Source organism: Stegastes partitus, unplaced genomic scaffold (assembly GCF_000690725.1).
Source record: "Stegastes partitus isolate 25-593 unplaced genomic scaffold, Stegastes_partitus-1.0.2 Scaffold218, whole genome shotgun sequence".
NCBI classification, from domain to species: Eukaryota; Metazoa; Chordata; class Actinopteri; family Pomacentridae; genus Stegastes; species Stegastes partitus.
Genome location: NW_007577949.1, coordinates 327,095 through 347,794, shown reverse-complemented (window position 1 = coordinate 347,794; position 20,700 = coordinate 327,095). Strand labels below are relative to the sequence as shown.

General features: G+C 41.9%; 2 protein-coding genes across 2 annotated transcripts in view; both read right to left on the bottom strand.

Annotated features, from left to right (window-relative positions):
• The window catches only part of pde4dip (phosphodiesterase 4D interacting protein), a 124,374-nt gene that overhangs the window by 38,813 nt on the left and 64,861 nt on the right, over positions 1–20,700 (bottom strand). The window contains exons 9-25 of the mRNA XM_008281005.1: positions 14,406–14,543; positions 13,856–13,975; positions 13,617–13,700; positions 13,244–13,453; positions 12,890–13,042; positions 12,461–12,556; positions 11,116–11,253; positions 10,848–11,027; positions 10,334–10,525; positions 9,998–10,252; positions 9,341–9,506; positions 6,586–6,674; positions 3,862–4,028; positions 3,226–3,532; positions 2,860–3,040; positions 2,619–2,735; positions 1,795–2,260 (exon numbers count right to left, since the gene is read on the bottom strand). Coding sequence (XP_008279227.1) covers positions 1,795–2,260; positions 2,619–2,735; positions 2,860–3,040; positions 3,226–3,532; positions 3,862–4,028; positions 6,586–6,674; positions 9,341–9,506; positions 9,998–10,252; positions 10,334–10,525; positions 10,848–11,027; positions 11,116–11,253; positions 12,461–12,556; positions 12,890–13,042; positions 13,244–13,453; positions 13,617–13,700; positions 13,856–13,975; positions 14,406–14,543 — 3,059 coding nt within the window. The remainder of the gene's footprint in view (positions 1–1,794; positions 2,261–2,618; positions 2,736–2,859; positions 3,041–3,225; positions 3,533–3,861; positions 4,029–6,585; positions 6,675–9,340; positions 9,507–9,997; positions 10,253–10,333; positions 10,526–10,847; positions 11,028–11,115; positions 11,254–12,460; positions 12,557–12,889; positions 13,043–13,243; positions 13,454–13,616; positions 13,701–13,855; positions 13,976–14,405; positions 14,544–20,700) is intronic.
• LOC103356743 (uncharacterized) lies at positions 16,003–19,063 on the bottom strand. Its single transcript, XM_008281004.1, has one exon. It carries the CDS (start codon positions 17,559–17,561, stop codon positions 16,320–16,322), a length of 1,242 nt encoding a protein of 413 aa, XP_008279226.1. The 5' UTR covers positions 17,562–19,063; the 3' UTR covers positions 16,003–16,319.

The window sequence follows — 20,700 nt, the reverse complement described above, 5'->3', positions numbered from 1 at the left end:
CGTTTTCACCACCAAACACATTTCTGGTCTTTGTGGCCAAGCACTTTATTTTTTGTTTAATCTGACCCCAGAACTTTCCTCCAGAAGGCTTGTAATCTGCAGCAAACTTCAGTCGAGCCCTAATTAACGCTTCTAGAGAAAAGGCTTCCTTCTTGCATGGTTGCCTCTCATCTCATGGTGATGTAAGACACACTTGATTGTGGACACTGACAGCAGTGTTCCAGCAGCTTCTAATTCATTGTAGACCTGCTTTTTGGTGATTCTTGGTTGACTCTTGACCATCCTGATCAATAGTCTCTTAGCAGCAGGTGATTGTTTGTGTTTTCTTCCTGATTATGGCAGTGACAGAACTTTTCCATGCACTTCATACTTACAAACAGTTGTTTTCACAGATAGTTTTGGGATCTGCATTGAAATGGCTCCATGTGACTTTCCTGACTTGTTCAAGTCAACAATTTGCTTTTTTAGATCTGTGCTGAGCTCCTCAGACTTTCCAGCTGTAGTGTTTGCATCTAAGTCTAATGACTGTATAAAATGAGCCCTGTTTAAATTGTCCAAATGGAAGTATTTCATATTGAATATATATATTTGTTTCTTCAACACATATCTAAGTCTGTTGCCTTGTTTTTGAATGCTACGCTCAGGATTTCATACAAGCTCACTTGGTGTAGGGGAAGATTCCCAAGACTTGTGCATTGACAAAATTTTATGGCCTGATTCTGCATCACAATGTTAATGCTAAAGCTTCATGTTAGCTATAAAGTTTCATACAAGAGAATTGGGACAACGTGTTTTCAACCTCATGTTAGTTAATAATTTCCCCTCTGAGTTTACACAAACATCTGTGGTTAGGCTTGGATAACATGGCCTGATACTAATGGAGAGTGACGGGGCATTTAATGCCTGCAGTCATTAATAGATTACTGTACCAAATATGGACAGAACCACATGTCAATTAGCAAGAGGTTGATGCTGTAGGTCCAGTACAGTTTTTGTTTGTTGCTTATTAAAGGACCGTGCAATTTTTTGCACATTTTACCCAAAAGTCATCCATCCATCCATTTTCAATACATCACTTTATCCTCTATAGGGTCACAGGGGGGCTGGAGCCTATCCCACCTGACTTAGGGAGAAGGAAGGGGACACCTTGGACAGGTCACCTGTCTATCACAGGGCCACACAAAGACACAAACATCCAAGCAAACTCATATTCACACCTACGGACAATTTAGAATTACCTATAATAACTTCAGCATGTCTTTGGACTGTGGGAGGAAGCTGGAAAACTCGGTGAGAACCCAGGCTGCACAGGGATAACATGAAAACTCCACACAGAAAGACCGCAAGTTAAGATTCAAACTCAGAAACTTCGAGTTGCGAGGCAACAGTGCTAACAACTGCAAATTCCCAAATATTGGTCAGGGAATTTTATTGAGTGCAAATTTAGACATAACCAGACCTTATTTAAAATAGGCTTATATTTGAGATTTGTACTCCTAGTTTCCTTTATTTTATCATCTTTTGGGGAGGCATTTCTTGGTTTTCTGACCTGCTCGGGTTTTAATTTGATGTTGACTATGCTCTCTCCCCTCATTTTATTCTGAATCAGAGTAATGGTCCTTTCACAGCCCCAATGACTGAAACAGATTTTTATATATGATGCATATACATGGTGTATTGATCATAAGATCATAACTGATGACAAGTTAGTATCAGTCAAAAAAAACTGCAAAGTAGCAACTACAATTGTTTAGAGCACAACATATGAGAAATAAATAACATTTTCTTTCTCACCCTGGCCAGGTGGCAGACTTTACGTCCTCTGTGACAGCCTTCTTGCCGCCTTTCCTAAGCTGGTCTTCCAGTGCATCTACCCGGGACACGAGCTGCTGAAGGCCCTTGTCTGCATTAGGGTGACGGGACAAAGTTTGTGGACCTCCATCAGATGACTGCCAGCCCTCGTCATCCTCTGCCCCGCTCTGTGAGGGAGAAGCCTGGAAGGACCAATTGACCTTGCTGGGTGTGGAGGGTCCGTAGTCACTAGAAGAGGAAAGAGAGCGGAGGCGGGTCTGGAGCCCTCGGATGACTCCCTGAGAGCGGGACAACTGTGAACGAAGGTCCTCAACAAGGCACTGGAGAGACAAGGCCTCATTTCCAGAGCTTAGGGTGGTGGTTTTGGTGAAGGTAGACCTGCTGCTGTTGGCAGGCCACCACTGAGAACCACAATCAAGAGACGTACACATCTCAAGGTCATCAAACTCTGTCAGGGAACATACAAAAGGGCTTAATTAGATTCATCAGGCTAATAATCTGTTGCTTATAAGTAGCATTAAACTGTATTTTTTTTTAAATTAACGTAAAAAACAAACCATCTGTCAGCATGTCGCATGTCTCCTTTATTATCATATGCACAGATAACAGTCAATTAAGCCTAAGTGTACTGTTAAAGCAGTACTTTGCTTCCATCTGGTGTTTCTCTGACACCACTACAAGTATACATTAAAGCTAGTTTTCAGGAGGACATTGGCATTGCCTGTTTTACATAACTTGAATGTTTACCAAACAATAAATTGCTTGGTACAGGTGTAAAACAAATATACAGTAACAGTCAGATATACCTGGGCTGCTGGTGTCTTCCCTTTCCACCTCGTTCTCGCTGCGGCCACAGGTCTCATAGCCCAGGTCTTGTAAGTCCACCTGGATCTGCTTACTGTCCTGCTGCACAGCTGTTTCTGCTGAAGAAACATAGAAGAAGAATAAGCTATGCATTTTACTTGTTGTTGGTGTTTGCTTATTTTACTACGTAAATATAAGCATCACCTACAACATGTTGTATAAGTTATCATTCTGTCCACTTACTAAGCAGCTCCCTGTAGTCTTTGAGCTGCTCTGCCTGAGCCTGCACTGTGGCCTCAGACACCATTAGTCTCTCCTGCAGCTCTTTGCTCTTCTGCTGAAGATGAACTGTTTTTTCACACATCACAGAGGACACAGTTGTCTGCTGCCTACCAGCCAACTCCTTGTTAGCCAGGTTGACATCCTGAATTACAGATAGAGGAAAAATTATTGTGACCTTCATGTACCGCATATTTTATATAAACAGTCAGATCACATTTATTCCCTTTTGGATTCAACAGTATACATTTTTGTTTTCCATCACCACCTCATTTTAGACAATAAAACAAAGCAAGCAAACAAAAAAATTGTGTGTTATAGTCCTTCAACCTGAACGGAATTGTTAAGCAGGTCCAGGGATTCAGGTCTATTGGCTCTCTTTTTCCGTTGTTCATCAGTGATGTGGATCTGGGCCTGAGACAGGGGTAGCTCTCCATCCCAGGCATCCCACAGCTCTGAGCTTTCTTCCTCTTCTTCACCTTCTATGGTCACATCCAGCTCCTCCTCATCATCTTCATCCTCCTCCTTGCCCTCCTGCATCATTTGCTCATCCATCTGTGTACTGTCAGGTTGTAGCCATTCAGTCAGCTGATGCTTTAAATTGCTGTTTTCTGTTTGTAGGCGGAGCAAAGCCTTCCTTTAAAACAAAAAGAGGTGGGGAAAGAAATAACCAAATGTATTCCTGTAGCTTTAGAGGATAAAGCTGGTATTATTCCATATGCGTCTTTTATTGTTAATCTTGTTGCCAACATATGCCATGAAAAAACAACAAAAATGGCAACAGTTCTGTTTCTCAATACTTTCAAGACTACCATGTTTATGGATCTCATTGGGATGGCAGGAATTAAATGTATTTATTTTTTTTAAACTCACAAAGATAGAGGTTTATTATTTAAATTAAATATTTGGAATAGCAAAAGAACTGAAATTGGACTGAACCAAAATTAATTTGCAAAACTGTCTCACCTTATCTGTGACAGTGAGGAGAACCCAGCCTTCTCCAGCTGAGCCTTAAGCTCTCCAAGCTCTCTCTCCACCACTCTCTTCTGCTCCACAAGTTGTTTGACCTCCATCAGCCCATGACCATCGTGCAAAAGATCCTGGCACAGCACCTTCCCTGGACCTTCACAACTCTTTTCATATAGCAATCAGAACTATGATTAATGAATGCATCACCTCATATACAAAATACTTGTCTTATTTATTTTATTTATCTGTTTTTCAAACAGGTGATTTGGAAAATCTCTATAACAAGGTAGACCTGACCAAGATGGCAGTATCAGTACAAGCAGACTAAACAATATAAATTCAATAAACACAATGCTGCAAAAGAAAAATACTAAAATAGGGCCAAAGTTGGGCCAGGTGTAGACACATTAGAATTTAAAAGTAATTTACCAGACTTTCCAATACACTTAAATTCTGTCGGAGACATCAGATTGATCAATCAAGATGTCTTTTGGTTTGTTATGCTTTGAATTTTAGTTTAGCTATTTTCTATTGTATTTGGAGAATATCATGTTTTTCTCATGTATCTCTGGTTGCTTTGCTTCCTTTTCTTCCCACTTGAGTGACTGTCTGCTCAACTGTTTCCACTTGTGTCACATTATCCATCTAGTCCCAATAGAACAAACTGACCATTATGAACATAGCACACACTAAAATTTCCCCTAAATGGACATGAGGCAGTAAAATTAATTTGGAGAAGCTACAGTTGGTTGGTGAAGGCACACCATACACACTGAGGGAAAACTGGCTGCATACAGCTTAATGGAGAGGACAGTTACCACCAGACCTTGGCTTCTGGTGATTACGGGCATGGCTGGCTTTGTTTATGCAACTGCTAATGCCAAAAGGAGGTTGGGGTCCTACCTGCATCCATTCAGTATTCCATTCAGGCTTCCTAGCCAAGCCTGTTCCTGATCCAGCCTACTACCCACCAGCTGTCCCTGGCACTATGTCTGCTAGTCATCTCAGTGTCAGTTAACTCTGAGCCGACGAGCACCATGCCTGATCCAATCACAGAGACAACCACCCTACAGCTAGCATCCGAAGAAGTACAACAAGCCAGACAGTCTCCAAACTGCTATCTTTCAGCCAGAGCCTTCCCCTGAATTGGCTAGTCTTTGTCTGATTCCACCGCTGATGATGCCCAGGTGTCTCCTTTCTCCTTACCTAGATTTTAAGGCAGATCCAGCAAGACAGTGAGGCTCCAACAGTGCCAAGGCTCCCTGTCATCCAGGTCATTAGTCTCTCTCTTTGTAGACCTAGCTGTAGAGCTACACTGGCCACAGACTGCTAGCCAACAGTCAGTTGACCAGTTGGCCAACAGTAAAGCAGACAGCTCCCTGCCTGATCTCACCCTGGAACCACGGACTTACCTTTTGTCTCTGAGATACTTCCTGAGTCAGCAAACATGCCCCTTGATCCCAAGATGACTCCCCTAGACCCAAGTCAGCTATCAGTCTGCCTGTTTTTGAGTTTGCTTCTGGGTCAACTACCATCCCCTCTGCTCCTGAGTTGGTCAATGCAAAAACTTTTCCTGAGTTGACTGATATCTCCTGTACACTATGTCCCATGAGTTGGCCATCTACCCACGAGTCAGCAGATATCTCTTCAGCCCTGGATATGCTGATGCTAAGACTGTTCCTGAGTGGGTCTATGGTGCCCCTGCCCCAGAATCAATGATGTCCCAGTGGATACACAGACATTTTCAGAATTGGTCTTCCCACTTGACCCCCTGCAAATTTCAGAGCAAGCCATCGTCTTTGACACACAATCTGAGAAGCTTTGGTTTGCCCTGCCTGTTGTGAGCTGCAGTTTCTGGCCCACCCACGTCTGTGGTCCCTAGCCTGCCTGCTTGACCCAAAGTGGTTTAACCATTGTAGCTGGCCACCTGGCTGGGTCCTGAGGGGCTTTCACCATTATCAGTGGCTTCTGCCTGACTTCCAGAGGGGTTCTGTCTCTGTCAGCCTGTTGTCCATTCTCCAGACAGATTCTGTTCTGCCACTGGCTCTCCTGCAAGGGCTCCAGAGAGGGGTTCTTTTTCTACAACTGGCCTCAGAACTCCCTCTGCCCTTGTCAGTTTGTCCTTCTACCTTCCTGTGTTCTGGTATGTATATCCTGCATCTCTCCCCATGCTCCTGCTTGTCTTCCAGTTATATTTGTATCCCATTTTTTAAATATCTCCTTGGTTATCCAGTGGACTTCTTTTATTTTGACTTTGGATTTACACATTTTTCTCTTCAACTCTGCCAGCTGCCATTGCCATCTTTAGAAAGTTCATTTTTTTAAAGTATATTTTGGTTTGCTTAACTACTTTTCTGTCTTGTGTATCTGGGTCCTCTTTTCTGTTTCACATATAATGTGATTGGCTCTCATTCCCATGTCATACATGAACAACGGACACAAAAAAAAGGTTGTCAAATTTGCTTGCTTCAGTGCTTCACTCAAGCTGCATCACACTCATGTAAATTGAGTCCAAAATTATTTTTTTAGCTGCACAATCCAAACAATGACAGAAGGTCTAAAAACAGTAAAGTCAATTGTAGGCAAAAGAGTTTTAGAAAAGCCAGTTGCTCATCATGAGATTGTAATGACTAATGGCATTCAACAAAAACAGGGGTTTAAACATCAAATTGACGGGTAAGTACATTTCTGTCCAGCTGTTTAAACTGGCTTATTTCATACCTTGGTGTTGGACTCCTCTTCATTGATGCTCTCGGTGTACTCGCTGTTAAGATCATCATTGGCCTGGTCTTCACTCTCAGAGCTAAGTTCTAGTGAAAGCAGAATATAGTTATAGCAGGCACAGAAACACAATAAACTAAGTGAAAAACAGTCAGAACTTTGCACAGTCTTAAAAGATGCACGTTGTTGACTTCCATTTTTTCAGCTTGTGACTCTGCAATTCAGCAACCATTCAAATGAGTGTCACACTGTCAACACAGAGAAAATGTCTATTTCTGAAATGGTTGTAGGTATAGTTCACCTGGCCCACTGACATTCTTCACTTTTGTGAGGATGTTGGTCATTTGTTACATGGCACTCAGTCACACCACTAAGCTTTAGACCACATGAGTTTGACTGAATGGACAGACTGTTCTTCAGTCTTAAGATCTACTAAATGACCAGGTATTTACTGTACTGTGCTGTATTTAAAAATGCAATACAGTTATACCTTACACGGGGATCTGTGCAGAGTTAATCAGACACAGTCAGACTATGGGATTTAATCCTGAGTTTGAAGCAAGGGAAAAATACGTTACCATGTAATAATTACACATTTATATATTGTATGTCATTTTATAGGGCTGTAACACAGCCCAGCTCCAATTATTAGTAGAAATTAGTGCCAGACTTTTTACAATGATCAGGGCTGACACCACTGAGGACCTAAAGGATGTGTTCTTCTTTTTTATGATTTCAGGGTTTTAACTACCCTTGAAGACACACAGATTTTGCGATTAAGGTATTATTATTATTTTTTTTTTAAAGGATCAGTAAATGTGTCTAATTATTAAGTCATATTAAAGTAATGTAGTATTCCTACATCAGAGTTTAGAATACTACTGGAAATGTGGAGAAATGTTTGCACTAACTAAACAGTTATGGGGGTTTCTATTTGCAAACATGGCCATAGTAATTCTATTGTCCTTGTTACTACTACAAAAAATTGCACATATATAAAAGTAGAATAAAAAAACTTCAACAAATTTGATATTTGCTACTTTTTATACTAAAATTCTAATGAGTGTAAAATAATTGCATTATAACTAGTTTTATGATCATTGAGTGCTTTAGTCTTTCAGACACAAATTCACACAATCAGGGGAGACGGGGAGCATGTGTGTGTTGTGCTTGTTTATTCTAGTAAATGAATATAGTAAACATGCATGTGCTTTCATTTGGGAAGTGGAGAAAGTTGCATTGTTAGGATGTGGCAGTACCAGTGCAAATATGGAAATAGAGTAACTTGAACTACAAAAAGAATGCAAAACCTTCTAAAATCAAAAATGCATTATACAAGCGTTGCAAGTTTTTTTTTTTTTTTTATTAGGCACTGCTCTAAACATGTTAAGGCCTGGAAGTTAATAAATTCACTGAAATATGCAGGAATGTCTGCAATGCAACAAATGTGGTCCCCGAGACAGTCTGTGCAGACACACATACACTTTACATTCTTCAGGTTTTTTGTTTTTTTTTGACTGCAACAAAAAAAAAAAAAAAAAACATTTCTACTTACTGTGCTCCAGTGTGACACTCAGAATAATATTCATTCATTTCAAACCACAAATCAAGCCACTGGTTGTTGAATTGCAAAACTTACAAAAAAAAATCTGAGAAGCAAGCTGTGAACTTAGTATACAGATCATAAAAACAACAGCAATGTGGAATGTGTCTATATTTCCACATTCTTCAGGAAGCATGTGACTTGGGTTCAGTAATCAGAAGGTTCAATCATGCTGCTAAACATGCAAAGACATAACCACCCAACTTTATGCACGGTAATAGATTAGATATATTGACATTTAAAACAGTAACTGAATCTGATGGTATTTTTACAAATTACAAAATATCTTGGCAAACTTTAAACAATACAGTTAAATGAATAGATCAAAGGTACAATAACTGCAATAAATCATCAACAAAGCAATTAAATAAAATATTGCTTCAGATGTTTCCAAACTGGTTGTCAATCAGGACAAGACCCAGATGGAAAAGTTAAATAATTTGTTTCAACATAAGTTAAAATGTTACACTTACACAGTGAAAAACTAAACACATTTTCAAAGTTTTCAGACTTCAGTTCTCCAAAGGTGCAGTCAGTTTTACAGATCAGATTTCAACCAATATCAAGACATTAGTTATTAGTATTTCTCTTTTGTGTGTACTTAAAAAAAAATAAAAAATTTTAAATAGTCCACCACCAAACTGAATACTCTGTATTGAGTTTTGCTAGATGTGTGGGTACTGCGACAAAATAGCAATTAATTGCTGTCACAGTGTGGATGGAATCCTTCATTAGTGTACACAGACTGTGAGGATTTGTAATTTCAAACAGTGTAAAGCTTGTTAGGGCTGAAAGACAATCCAGCCTCTTGGCCTAAATCCAAGCTGCATCTTATTGAGGATGTAAATGATACTGATGTGATTTTAAATGTCTCTTTAATAAAACACACATCTCTGTCATCAGTATCAGAAGCAAGCAGGCTGGCAACTGTTGAAAAAAGACCTTGGGGTTCATCATTTCCATGACTGGTTATGATAGAAAAAATGTTCCGTGTTAGTATGTTCACCCAGAAACAAACATTTATGGTAAATTAATACAAAAACCACCACAACAGTGAGTCTCTCCGCTCAAACACCCACTTAACAGTCACTAATCCCTGGTGCTGGGAGAGCTGCTGTTACAGATACTGTCCCATGCTTCTCTGATGCCCACCTCCAAACTCAGGCTGCCTGCTGTTTGGCCAGTCAGGGCCCAGGTCAGGGCCTCTGGCTAGGAGACCATCCTGCTGGACCAGACTCTCCCTCAGTTCTTGGACCTCCTGGGTCAGTCGCTCCACTAGGGGGAGGCCTAAAGGATCCATCAGCTGTATCTGGAATCCCTGCAGTACACACACACACACACACACACACACACAAACACACACACACTACTGATTTTTCTTACTTGCAAATCCATCACTTGATACATTTACCTGTTACGCCGGCACATTCCTTATATTGTACATTTTCTCTGAGTTTAACTGTTTAACAGATACAAGGTTCTCATTCACTCATTTAATCTGGTCACTTCAAGCACTTTTTTCAATGTTCCACACAGAAAGCCTTGCAGTGACATAATGAAACATCAACAGAAAGTGTTGTATTTAACAGACAAAGTTTAACAATAATTTTAAAAATGGCTAGGAGACGCAAGTGTATGTAAACAGCAGAGTAATAGCTGAGAGTATTATAATGCAGGATAAGTAATTTCACAACCCTCATTATTCTTTAACCAACCATACTTTGAGTATTAGCAGTTTATATGAGAGGTTAGAGTAAGATAAATTACATACATGAGGGAAAAAAAAGAAAACACCTCTCACACACTGACCCTGATAATCTCCTCCTTCACATGAAGAGTCCTGTTGAGGGAGTCCAGCCTGACAGCCTGACTCCTGCTCAGCTCCCTGCTCTCCTTCTCCCTCCTCAGCGCCAGATGAAGCTCCTCCTGCACCGCATGGAGCTGCACATCCAAGTCTGGTCCGGAGTCGTGTTGTGCAGTCAGACCTGGGTTCAGCTGTTTGCGAAGCTCCTGGAGCCTTGATGTTTGCTCAGTTATCACCTCACCAAGCCGAGTGGCAGAGTCCTAGAGGAAGGCTGTTGTCAGTTTTTCTATATAAAACTCTAACATTCAGCCTGTGCTCTCTGGTTGGCTACTCTTGTCTACCTGAATGTATTGATCCCTGGAGATGACGGTTCTGAGCAGATTCTGGACCTGCTTCTGGTGGTCCTGGGCCTGACGGGCTCGATCAGCGAGCACTTCCTGGAAAAGCCGGTCTTTTAGTTGGAGGCTGACCTTCAGCTCCTCTATAACACCTGGAGCAGACTGGACCTGCGCCACCAGGGAGCAGCGCAGATCCTACATTCAGGAGACATAAAGAAACACGAGAACATGATTGTGTGGGATTGTGTGTTGAGTTTAACTGCATTTATTTCTAACTTATTGTGACCATATCATAATCCTCAGACTCACCACGATCATTAAAAGAAGATTCCCTTACTTTTAGATGATGTTATTTTGAACAGTACTACACCCTTACTGTAAAATACTCACAGGACTGTACTTATTTATACAAACATGACACCATGAACACACATATAGCAAAAAAAAAATCTGCACCTGTGCCTGTTGAATACATATGTCAATAAATCTATTTTATTTTGGTCTTACTCTCTCATACCTGTGCTTCCTGTGTGCGAGCACGCAGCGCCACCTGCAGCTGGTTGATGATGGCGTCTCTCTCTGTCAGGATGCGGGTCTGCCTGTCCTCGCTGTCCTGCTGCTGCTGCTGGATATTCCCAAAGGCATGACCCACCTGCTCCAGCTCTAGAGCCTTACCTCGCACCAGCATTTCCAGGCTCTGACACACACACACAAACAACCAAAGAAGAGGGTAGGAGCAGTCAACACATCAAAATGTGTGTCTTTCTGTACGAGCATTTACTTACAGTGATGGTCTCCTCGTTGTTGGCCAGGACGCAGCGCTGCCTCTCCACGTCTCTCTCCTTCTCTCTCAGCAGCAACTGCAGTCGACGAGTGTCCTCTTCTTTCTCCTCCATGCAGCGGAACTTCTCATCCACTGCTTGCTGAGGGTTGGCCGAAAAGGTGTCAGTCATCACTAAATTGTCTACCCGTACATAGTTCTTTTTTACCTTACTGGTACTCAAAGGACTTTACAATTTTTCCCATCCACCAACTTTGGGTTCAGTGTCTTGCCCAAGGACACTTCAGCATGCAGTGGGGCTGACAACTGAACCACTGACCTTGCAATTAGTGGACAACCCGGTCTACCGCCTGAGCCACAGCTGACTTAGGGTACATCTAAACTAATCAGACACCTGTGGGTTTGGGTTTGAGTCCACAGGCCTACAGTTTCAACAAGCCTGAAGCTTGCTTTGAAAACCGCTTATCTTACCTTGTGGATTCCAACATAGCATTAAATTAAATTAATAAAAAAAAAAGAATCGTATTTAATGTTGTTTAAATCAGTAATTCAGAAGAACTTCTTTTCAAGCAAGGACACGGAATATATCAGTGAATTTGCCAAGACCTGCCCGTGCATTTATCTATAGTAAGCTACGGTCCCACTCCTGTCACTGTCAGTGTTAAAGAATTTATTTTAAATTCTGGTGTGTTCTGTTACAGATCACCCATCCCTCCCAGCTAGTCTACCTACTGCGCTCCGAAGCAAAACTAAACATAGAGAATCACCATTGAATTTGTATGTTCTACGTATGTGGATCAAACTCCCAGAAAACTTGGGGTCTGCTCAGCTTATTTTATTCAGGGCTTAATGCGGGGCTATCTGTTTGCTGCTGCCTTTAATTAAATTGTAAAAATTAAAATTTTAAGATGAATTGTTAAATTAAATGTGAGAAAAAAAAACCCCATTCATATCTTGCAATGTAATGTAATTTTTATTGTCCAGGTATTCTCTGCCTTATGCTGTTTTGGACCTATTATTACTTTATATCCTAGTTTATTCTGTGTATATATGTGTCTTTTTTAATGAATTTTTTTTGTAACATTTCTTAATGTATTATATGTTAAAAGTAAATTACTTTGCATTATCTTATTGTTGAAATGTGCATCTTGCACACTTTTTCAAGTGCAAAAATATTTATTGTGACATTTAACACTATAAGTTTAGGATGGGTACATAACACAGGATCAGAACACCATCTCATGAACAATAAGTACCTCACAGAAGGTCACAAGACATACTGAACACTGTTGGTCTGTTGCAAGTGCATTTGCTGCTTCATGTGTTGGCATGTGTGTTGTGGGGTTCACCTCCAGAGCTTGGTCTCTTTCCTTTATACGCTGGCGAAATTTCTCGAGCAGAGAGTCTCTCTTCTCCTTTGGATTCTCCAACAGCTCAGAGCAGTCCTGATGGACAGAAAAGTTTCACACAGAGTTGTACACACAGGGGTATAGCTTGGGTCGAGATAGGCGAGATGAACAAACACACCATCCAACCTATAGTGTATACAGCATACATTTCACATTAGAGGAAATGGAACAATCTACCTAAACTGATACACTGATCAGTTCTTCACTCCTTGTGGTATGAGTGCGTTTTCGAGCAGTACCAAGTGGCTGTCAGAAGACCTACAGTTTACCTCACTCTTATATGCATGGTCTCTGCTAGTATGTCCAACATAGTAGGCATTTGTTGTTTTACATATACACTTTGGTTGTTTAAGTGTGTGTGACGTTCACCAGCTGTTCTTTGGTCTGCAGGGACATCTTTAGGTCTCTGATGGTCTTCTCTCTGTCCTCTTTCTCCCTCTGCCTCTCTTGCTTGCCCTCTCTCAGCTGCTCCTCTCGGTCCTGCAGAGTTGATCGAGCCTTTTCCAGAGCCAGTTGCAGCTCCTAAATATCACACATATACGACATGATGAAGCACACAGAGCCAAGATACCAAACCGATATGCCACTAATATACCTGAGTCTCTACTTACCTAAAGTTAAACACACTCATTAAAATAAAATTGATAAAAATGGTACTCCAACAAGTGTGTTTAACCACTTCAAAGAATCATTGTGAAACGGACACACTCCTCCTTTTCTCACCCGGTTATGCCTCTCTGTCTCCTTCCGGTGCTGCAGTGCTCCCTGCAGGTCCTTCTCTAGCCTCTCCATGGCCCGCCTTAGGTCCTCTTCAGTCCTGGCTGCCTGCCGCTGTGCCCTCTGCCCAGCCTGCAGCTCGAGCTGAGCCTGGAACAGAGACGCTTGCAGAGCCAGAACCTCTCCCTGACCTCTAATCGTCTCTGCACTGGACCCCTGCAAGGAAAACCAGGCAGGAGGAAAGATGGAAGAGAAGAACAGATAAAGAACAGAAGGGATTCTCCAATTTAAAACAATGGTTCTCTATATGATTTTAGATAATAATTAACAATTAGGTTGCTGATTGATGTTACATTCACTGACAGGGTGGTGGACAAACCTGCAGTTGATTGTGGTTAGCAAGCTCTTTGAGGGAACACAGCATCTTATTCTGCTCCTCAATCACTCTGTACAGCTCTGCAATCTGCACACATGACAGCACCATTTAAGTCAGGCACTGCATATTTTTGTGTACTTTTAGTTCTGACCTTTCACTCCTCACTGTGTTCAGACTTAATTATCAGTCCAAACTGGGTTTTTTTCTCTCTCTATGCATCTATCCATCCTTCACTCCTGTACCTCTGCCTCCTTGGAGTTTACAGTATCAGTGACGTTCTGGATGCTTCGTTCCTGCTGGTGGGCTTCCTCTTGGGCTGACCGCAGTTCAAGTTCCATTTCACCAAGATGCCCCTGCAGTTTCTACACACAAAAACACAGACACAAAAACAAGAATTGACATTTCCTGGAACATAATCCGGTATTGTTATGAGTTGTCTAAATCTAGTTTCTGCTTATAACAGATCTTTTCTTATGTAAGGATGGATGGATGTAGAAAGACTTTATTCATGCCCTTGGCCTTGGGGAATATCAAGGTATCCAGTAGCTTACACATATTACATGTAAGAAAAATAAGTAAGGGGGTCCAAATCATGCCAGTAAAAGAACCAAGTTAAGGTGCAAGAAAAAAAAACAGATGGTGCTGATACAATGAAAAAAATATATATTTTTAAGGATTAACAAGTATAAATACAAGACAAAAGTAAAAATAAAACACAAGCATGCAGGAGGAGTCAGTCAGTTCACATTCAGATATGTGCTCTAAGCATGAAGATCTGTGGGGTGTTTGTACCTGGTTCCTGGTCTCACTCTCTCTGATCTTGGTCTGTAGTGAACAGACCTGGTCCTGGGCCTTCTGCAACTCTCCAACACACTGACCTGCAGCACTCTCAAACTGGCTTAGCTGACCACGCTGCTCATCAGTTAGCTGCTGGAAAACACAGGAGCAATCATGTCAGTACAGGTCAGCTAGCAAGAAAAATATGTAGTAGTTATAAGTTATACTGTAATCAGAACCAAATATAATCGATTAGGACAAGGTTAAGATTAATGCTCTGTCATAATGTCAGATTTTGATATTATCCAGTTCAAAAACATTGGCTAACTACAGCTTTAAAATCCTCCAATTGGTTTACTTTTGCTGTTTCATGCTGTGAAATCAATGTTTTAAGGTAATATTGGACAGTGACATGTCTCAGCATCTGTTGCTATTTTCAATCAAGTTGTTTATCAGAACAATAGCTGATCAGTGGCTAAAATCTGAAGCCCCAAGAAAATCACTGTATGCTCTGTGTTGTCCTTGCAGCTATTGTGATGCCAGTTCACTGTACAAGTGGCTGTCACCACATTTTGATTTGTCCTTCATCAGCTTCATACTTGCTTCAGAAAAACTTTGGAAAATTTTCACACAGAACAAAGGTTGTGGACTTTGTCACCATTACATACATCAAAACTGATATGGGCAGAGATCACTTCAGAGCCAGTAAGGCAAGGGGATTGACTGTTGTTTTAAGAAACACTTTCCTTCAAAGCCTGACCTTTAAGATTCCTGCACTTGACTTTTCAGTCAGGAGAAAAACACAGAAATCTTTGGACCTAGGTCTTACTGTACAGCATGATCACCAGCAGCAGAGAGAACCAAACTCATCTCTACACTATGAGATGCTAAACCGAGTCAAATCTCAGCAAATCTCACCAGAAAGTAATTATTATAAATAATCTGGTGGGTTTATTAGTGTATGATTGCCATGCTCACAGGTTTCTTCATGCATATCAGTGAAATGTCTACTGTACCAACTACACTACTATATATGTGCCTAACACATATGCTACGTAAGTATAACAGCCTCTAACAGTGCTGTCTTGTCACTGCCTAGCAAACAGAATCACATTCAAACTGATCACTGATCTAACAAAAGAAGTTATGAAGCCAGATGAGACTGTGAAGGACCTTTGCATAGACCGCAGTAGCGATTGGAGACTGTTCCCATGGCAACTGCAGGGTTGCTAGGCTACTGATGAAGAGGGGTATTTCTGCTCCCTGAGAGGGTAATCAAGGCAGTGTGTGTGTTGGGCTCTGTCAGCAACATGAGTAAGACAGACATCCAGAGATATGATGTTGTTCAGTCCAGATAACAGCCAGAACTCATTGGTTCTGAATCTGACCCTATATCTGATTCTACAGTGCAGTAAATTCTAGATTTGTGCCTTTGTTTTTAGCTGTTTAAAATAAAAAAGGCAACTGAGATAATCAGTCTAAATCATGTCTGGAACCAGGCTAGTCGTGTTTTAGCTGCAAGAGGACAGAATCTACTGCTTTTTAGTGCTAATTGTGTTTTTAGAAAATTCCAAAGGAAACACTTTTTTTAAAAGAGATACTTCCATGAAGGTGACGAACACGTCAAAGTGTATTTATGAAAGGATTCAGTAAGTTTGTGCAGCAGAGTATAAAAAACAGGGCACTGACATTTGATCCCTGGTGTGGATTAAACTCCAAAAACAGTGGATCCTATGTTCCCGTTGCATCGCAATAATAAATGATGCACTCCAAACCTGGGAGCGACCTGCAGCTTTTAGATTCCACACCACTACTTTAGGCTTTCTGTTAAAAGCGTCTAATCTCCATGCCAACTAAAAAAAGAGGCAATGGATCTTTCAGCCAAGCCGAGTGCATCAGCTAGGCTGACAGATCCCAGAAGTAATGCTTCTAAACTACCTGCTGAAAGCGAAAGGGACCACACTGAACATATTCATCCAGCCACTGTTCCTCCATTTCAACCAGTTCTGGGGTCACAACCTCTGGTATAATCTGGTGGGGGTACAGGTCACAGTCTGCTTCACCACAGGGGGACCTCAGTGGCAAAGGCGGTGGCAGACATTGTTCAAATCTGGCTTTGACCAGAACTGGAAGCTTGCTGCCCTTTCGAGGTTTTACTGGCTGGTACTCCCAGCCCCGCAGGAGGCTCAGTATCATTTCAAGCCCAGGGGGGGGGGTGTCACTTGGTGGTTTGCCCCAAGGAATGTCCCTTCTCAGTGGAGCCTCCTCTGAATCTTTATCTGGTTCAGCTTCTTCTCTCTCTTTCTGGTTTGCAGGAGGGGATACGGTGGTATCAAGAAACTCTACAGATGATGCAGGGCTCAAAGTGGTCTGGTTACACATGGCTTTCTCAGTCTCCATCCCAACTGAAGGGGACTCAAAGGTGTCATCTGTAGCCTCAGCGGCTCCACAGACTCTGGCCAGGTCCTCTCCCATCAGAGTGGCTGCTGAGTAGCGGGTGGATGGGTCGCAAGATGTGCTTCTACGTCCAACCCGTCTAGGAACCTTACACACTGCCTCATAGTCGGAATCAGTAACACGCAGTGCTGCACAACCCCTGCATCGCCTTGGCTTCTGACCAGAGACGGTGTCTGCTCCTGTGCACTGATGGTGATGGGTGTGGTGGTCTAGAGCAGGGTCCTCCTTATCAGCCCATGACTCATAGACAGAGTAAGCCAGATCATCCTGGATCATATCTGAGTATCTGATGTCCTGCAGTGCTGAGAGATCCATCACAGGAGAGTACTCAGACTCCACCTCAATCCCGACTCCAACACCAGACCCAGATGGAGCCACATTGCAGTCTTCTGCATTGTTCTTCCGGTAAAGGCGTCCAATACACTGCCTCAGTCGGTCTTTCTCCAGCAACAGCTTGTGAAGGCGCTCCAGAGACAGTGCCTCTACTCGGGCAATCACTGTATCAAAGCGGTACATACGGTCCAGCATGAAGGCGCATTTGGAGCAGGCAAACTCAGCACGGCCATCCCGGGTCAGCTCATGACCCAGGGCGTGGGACAGCAGAACCTGCAGATTAAGTTTGGCCGCAGGGTGAAAAATCCATCGGCGCTGGTTGCCGCAGAGCTCGCGGGCGCAGATCCTGCAGGCGTCCTTCATTTTCACTACATCCAGCATCACAGCACGTTATCTACTGATCTACTGATTTAAAAGTCTGTTTCTTTTAATGCATGCAAGAGATGTGAGAAATCATTTGAAACACAGGATAAAATCACATCTGCTCAGAGTAACTTCAAAGCGCTAGATTCTTGCTTGGAACTTTGTACAGGTGTGTTCCAGCAGTTCTTGCTCTAATAAATCCAAACTAAAAGACTATAAATAATCAAATGTACTCTTTTCACAAGTTACAATACATTAAAATATGTCCCCTCTCAGAAATGCTTTTATTTGTTTTTATACCTTTTCAGCATCTACATTTTCTGATAATTAAACTTTTACATTTAAGCTTGGCTTCAGAGTTGTTGTGCGTCAGACAAACAGTACTGCACTCACTCCATCTGCAGAGGAAAAGCCTATAATGCTACTAAAAGTTTCAACACAGCTACTAAATGGAACATGTGGAGAGGTTGTTTCCCCCTGAGCTTCATTTGGAGTTGAAGTTTTGAAATGACAGTGCCATGCTGTTTAATCGACACCTTATGCGTTTAAACCTGAGACTAAACGGTTTGAGAAGCTTAGTCAAATGAATCAAACAGACTCCAGCGTACGAAATAGGCTACTTGTGTTCTGAATATCTACAAGAACAAACTGATCCTGCAGTCTATCCATTCCTTAAATGAAAGTGGGTCGCTCTATGATGGAGATTAGGAAGCTGCAGCGGTTTCTCCAGTAAACAGTCTACTGGCATCCCGCCGACATGACCAACAGATTTCCCCGCAGAACGGATGTGAATCTCTGTCACGGGTTGCACTTTCACTTCCTCGGGGGTGAAGTCCTTCGTCCTGTCAGATCGTTCTGGGTTTCAGTCCCGACCTCCTCTGCTGAATGACTCCCTTGTAAAAACCGATGGTCCGCTGGTGTCACTGCAGTGTTTTCAGCCGTCTGAATCAGTGGCAGGACACGAGCTCCGCGTAGCAAATGCAATCAATGCGCTTTGTTTGTCGACGGTTCGGGTCTTCGTAGACTGAACCGTTCAGCCGGGCGTCCACCGACCGCGGCTCTCCGGGCTGAGGATGCGGGGAGAGGCTGCAGTCCCTCACGGCCAGACGAGGCTCCGCTCACGGAAACGGAAGATCGTGTAAATGTGAGAGGATGCCTCACTCGGCAGCTGCAACGTGTCAAAAATGGACTGTGGTTTTTTTTGTTTTTTTAAATACCATAACTGTCCAATGACTGACGATTTTTTCCAGGACGATCAAGCTGCTGATATTTTTTCAGTAATTGTTTTTTTCTGAAAATTCGCAGTATTTTGGAAAAATGCTCATTAAAAGTTCCAACAGGCCTTACATGATTAAATGATCCTTAAATGATAAATACAGCAACATTTAAGTTATTATCATGGGTGGCAAAGACAAATATCAAATCCTCAAAGTTGAGTAGGTAGAAATAGAAATGATCTGGCATTTTCCTACAAAAATGATTTGACTGATAAATGGTTTGCACTTAGTACTTTTTTCTGCTTCAGCTGTACTTCCAACGCTTTATTATGTGTTCCTCATTCACCTACTCAGACATCAGTGCTACAGAGCTGTCATGCAAGCTACCCGTCATCGGGAGAGACTTCGGGTTCAGTGTCTTGCCCGAGGACACTTCGGGGTGCAGAGAAACAGGGAACTGAACCGCCAACCTTGTCATCAGTGGACAGCCCTCTCTGAGCCACAGCCGCCCACAAGAGTCACAATAGCTGTTGATTCATTCTTCTTAAATAGTCTAATAAATTACTGACTAATCTTTCTAGCTCTATGTATAAGAACAATTTATGTCGCTGAGTCTTGGTGACGTAAAGGCTCACTTAACATGTTTTATTAAATTCTTTTTGTTGCTCAACATATGTGTAGGAGTGGGACCTCTGCAGCTGCCTGGACTGAACTATTTACAGGACCCGGGGGGGAGCCCTGCCCTTTCATGTTCTCACTGTCTCCTTCTCATCTGATCTGCATATGTTATCTTCGCCCTTTGTTATCCTCACTCTCTATTATTAGTGTTGTTGTTCCACAGTCACTGTTCGGATCGGATTCACTGCAACAGAAACTGCGGGCACACTTTCCCTGCAGCCTCTCAATTCTTTAACTTGGAATATCTTCCTTCATGCTGGGACCGGAAACATGCTGTGTGTCACCATGTACCTCAGCTCCAGCTCTCAGAGCAGACACCAAATTACAACACAAAACTGTGTAAAAGGTTTTTAAGAAGCTACAATATTTTTATCTTTAGCAGGAATGCCTTTACGCAGAAGCCAGAACATCACAGAACATAAAGAGCATGTTGCGGCCGGAGCTCGGTGTCGGTGCTCTACAGGCGGAACCGTACGAGCTCCAGCATCCACTAACTCTCTGCAATCACATTTACAATTTCTCCAGGAATGACCTGTTCTAGTGTTCATTTGGAATTTCTTCATTCCCCCTTTCCTAAATCTAAATGAATTCCTCCCTGAATTAAATTCATGATCAGCAAACAGTGAACATGAATGACAGGTAACTGTTTTGAAAAGCAGAAAATGCAGGTGAAAGATTTGAACATTAAGGAATATATTAAAAACCCTCCGATGAACCCTCCATTTGATGTGTTCTATATGCTTGAATACATGTGGACACATGGAGCCAGACAGCCAGGCTTTATAAGCAGGCATTCAGTCACTAAATGACTTTATTTATTTTACTTTACTTTTTCTTGTTGGCCTGAGATTTACTTGACTGGTGTCCTTCTGTCTTTCTGTCATTTATTTAGTCAAATGCACTTTATTTTATTTTATTTGATTTTTTTTTATTTGATCTATATGGAGCTTTTGTCTGATTGTTTATCATGTTGTTTTGTTTTTCAGTTTTTACTATCTTTGACCAACCTGATGACGATCTACAACTGACAACATTTTTGCAAAGAAATAGTGAATAAAAAATTTTTTTTTTTTGGTTTGTTTGTTTGTTTGTTTGTTTTTACATCAGGTACCTGTATGTGCAACCCAGACAAGCTCTATAGCTTCTCTAGGGAAAAAGGATGTGTAAACATTTGTGGGCAACTGTTAACGAGTTTTTTTCCCCCCCTTCAAAATCATTCATATTAAAACACCTGTGACAACTTCTTTAATTCAAAATACTCA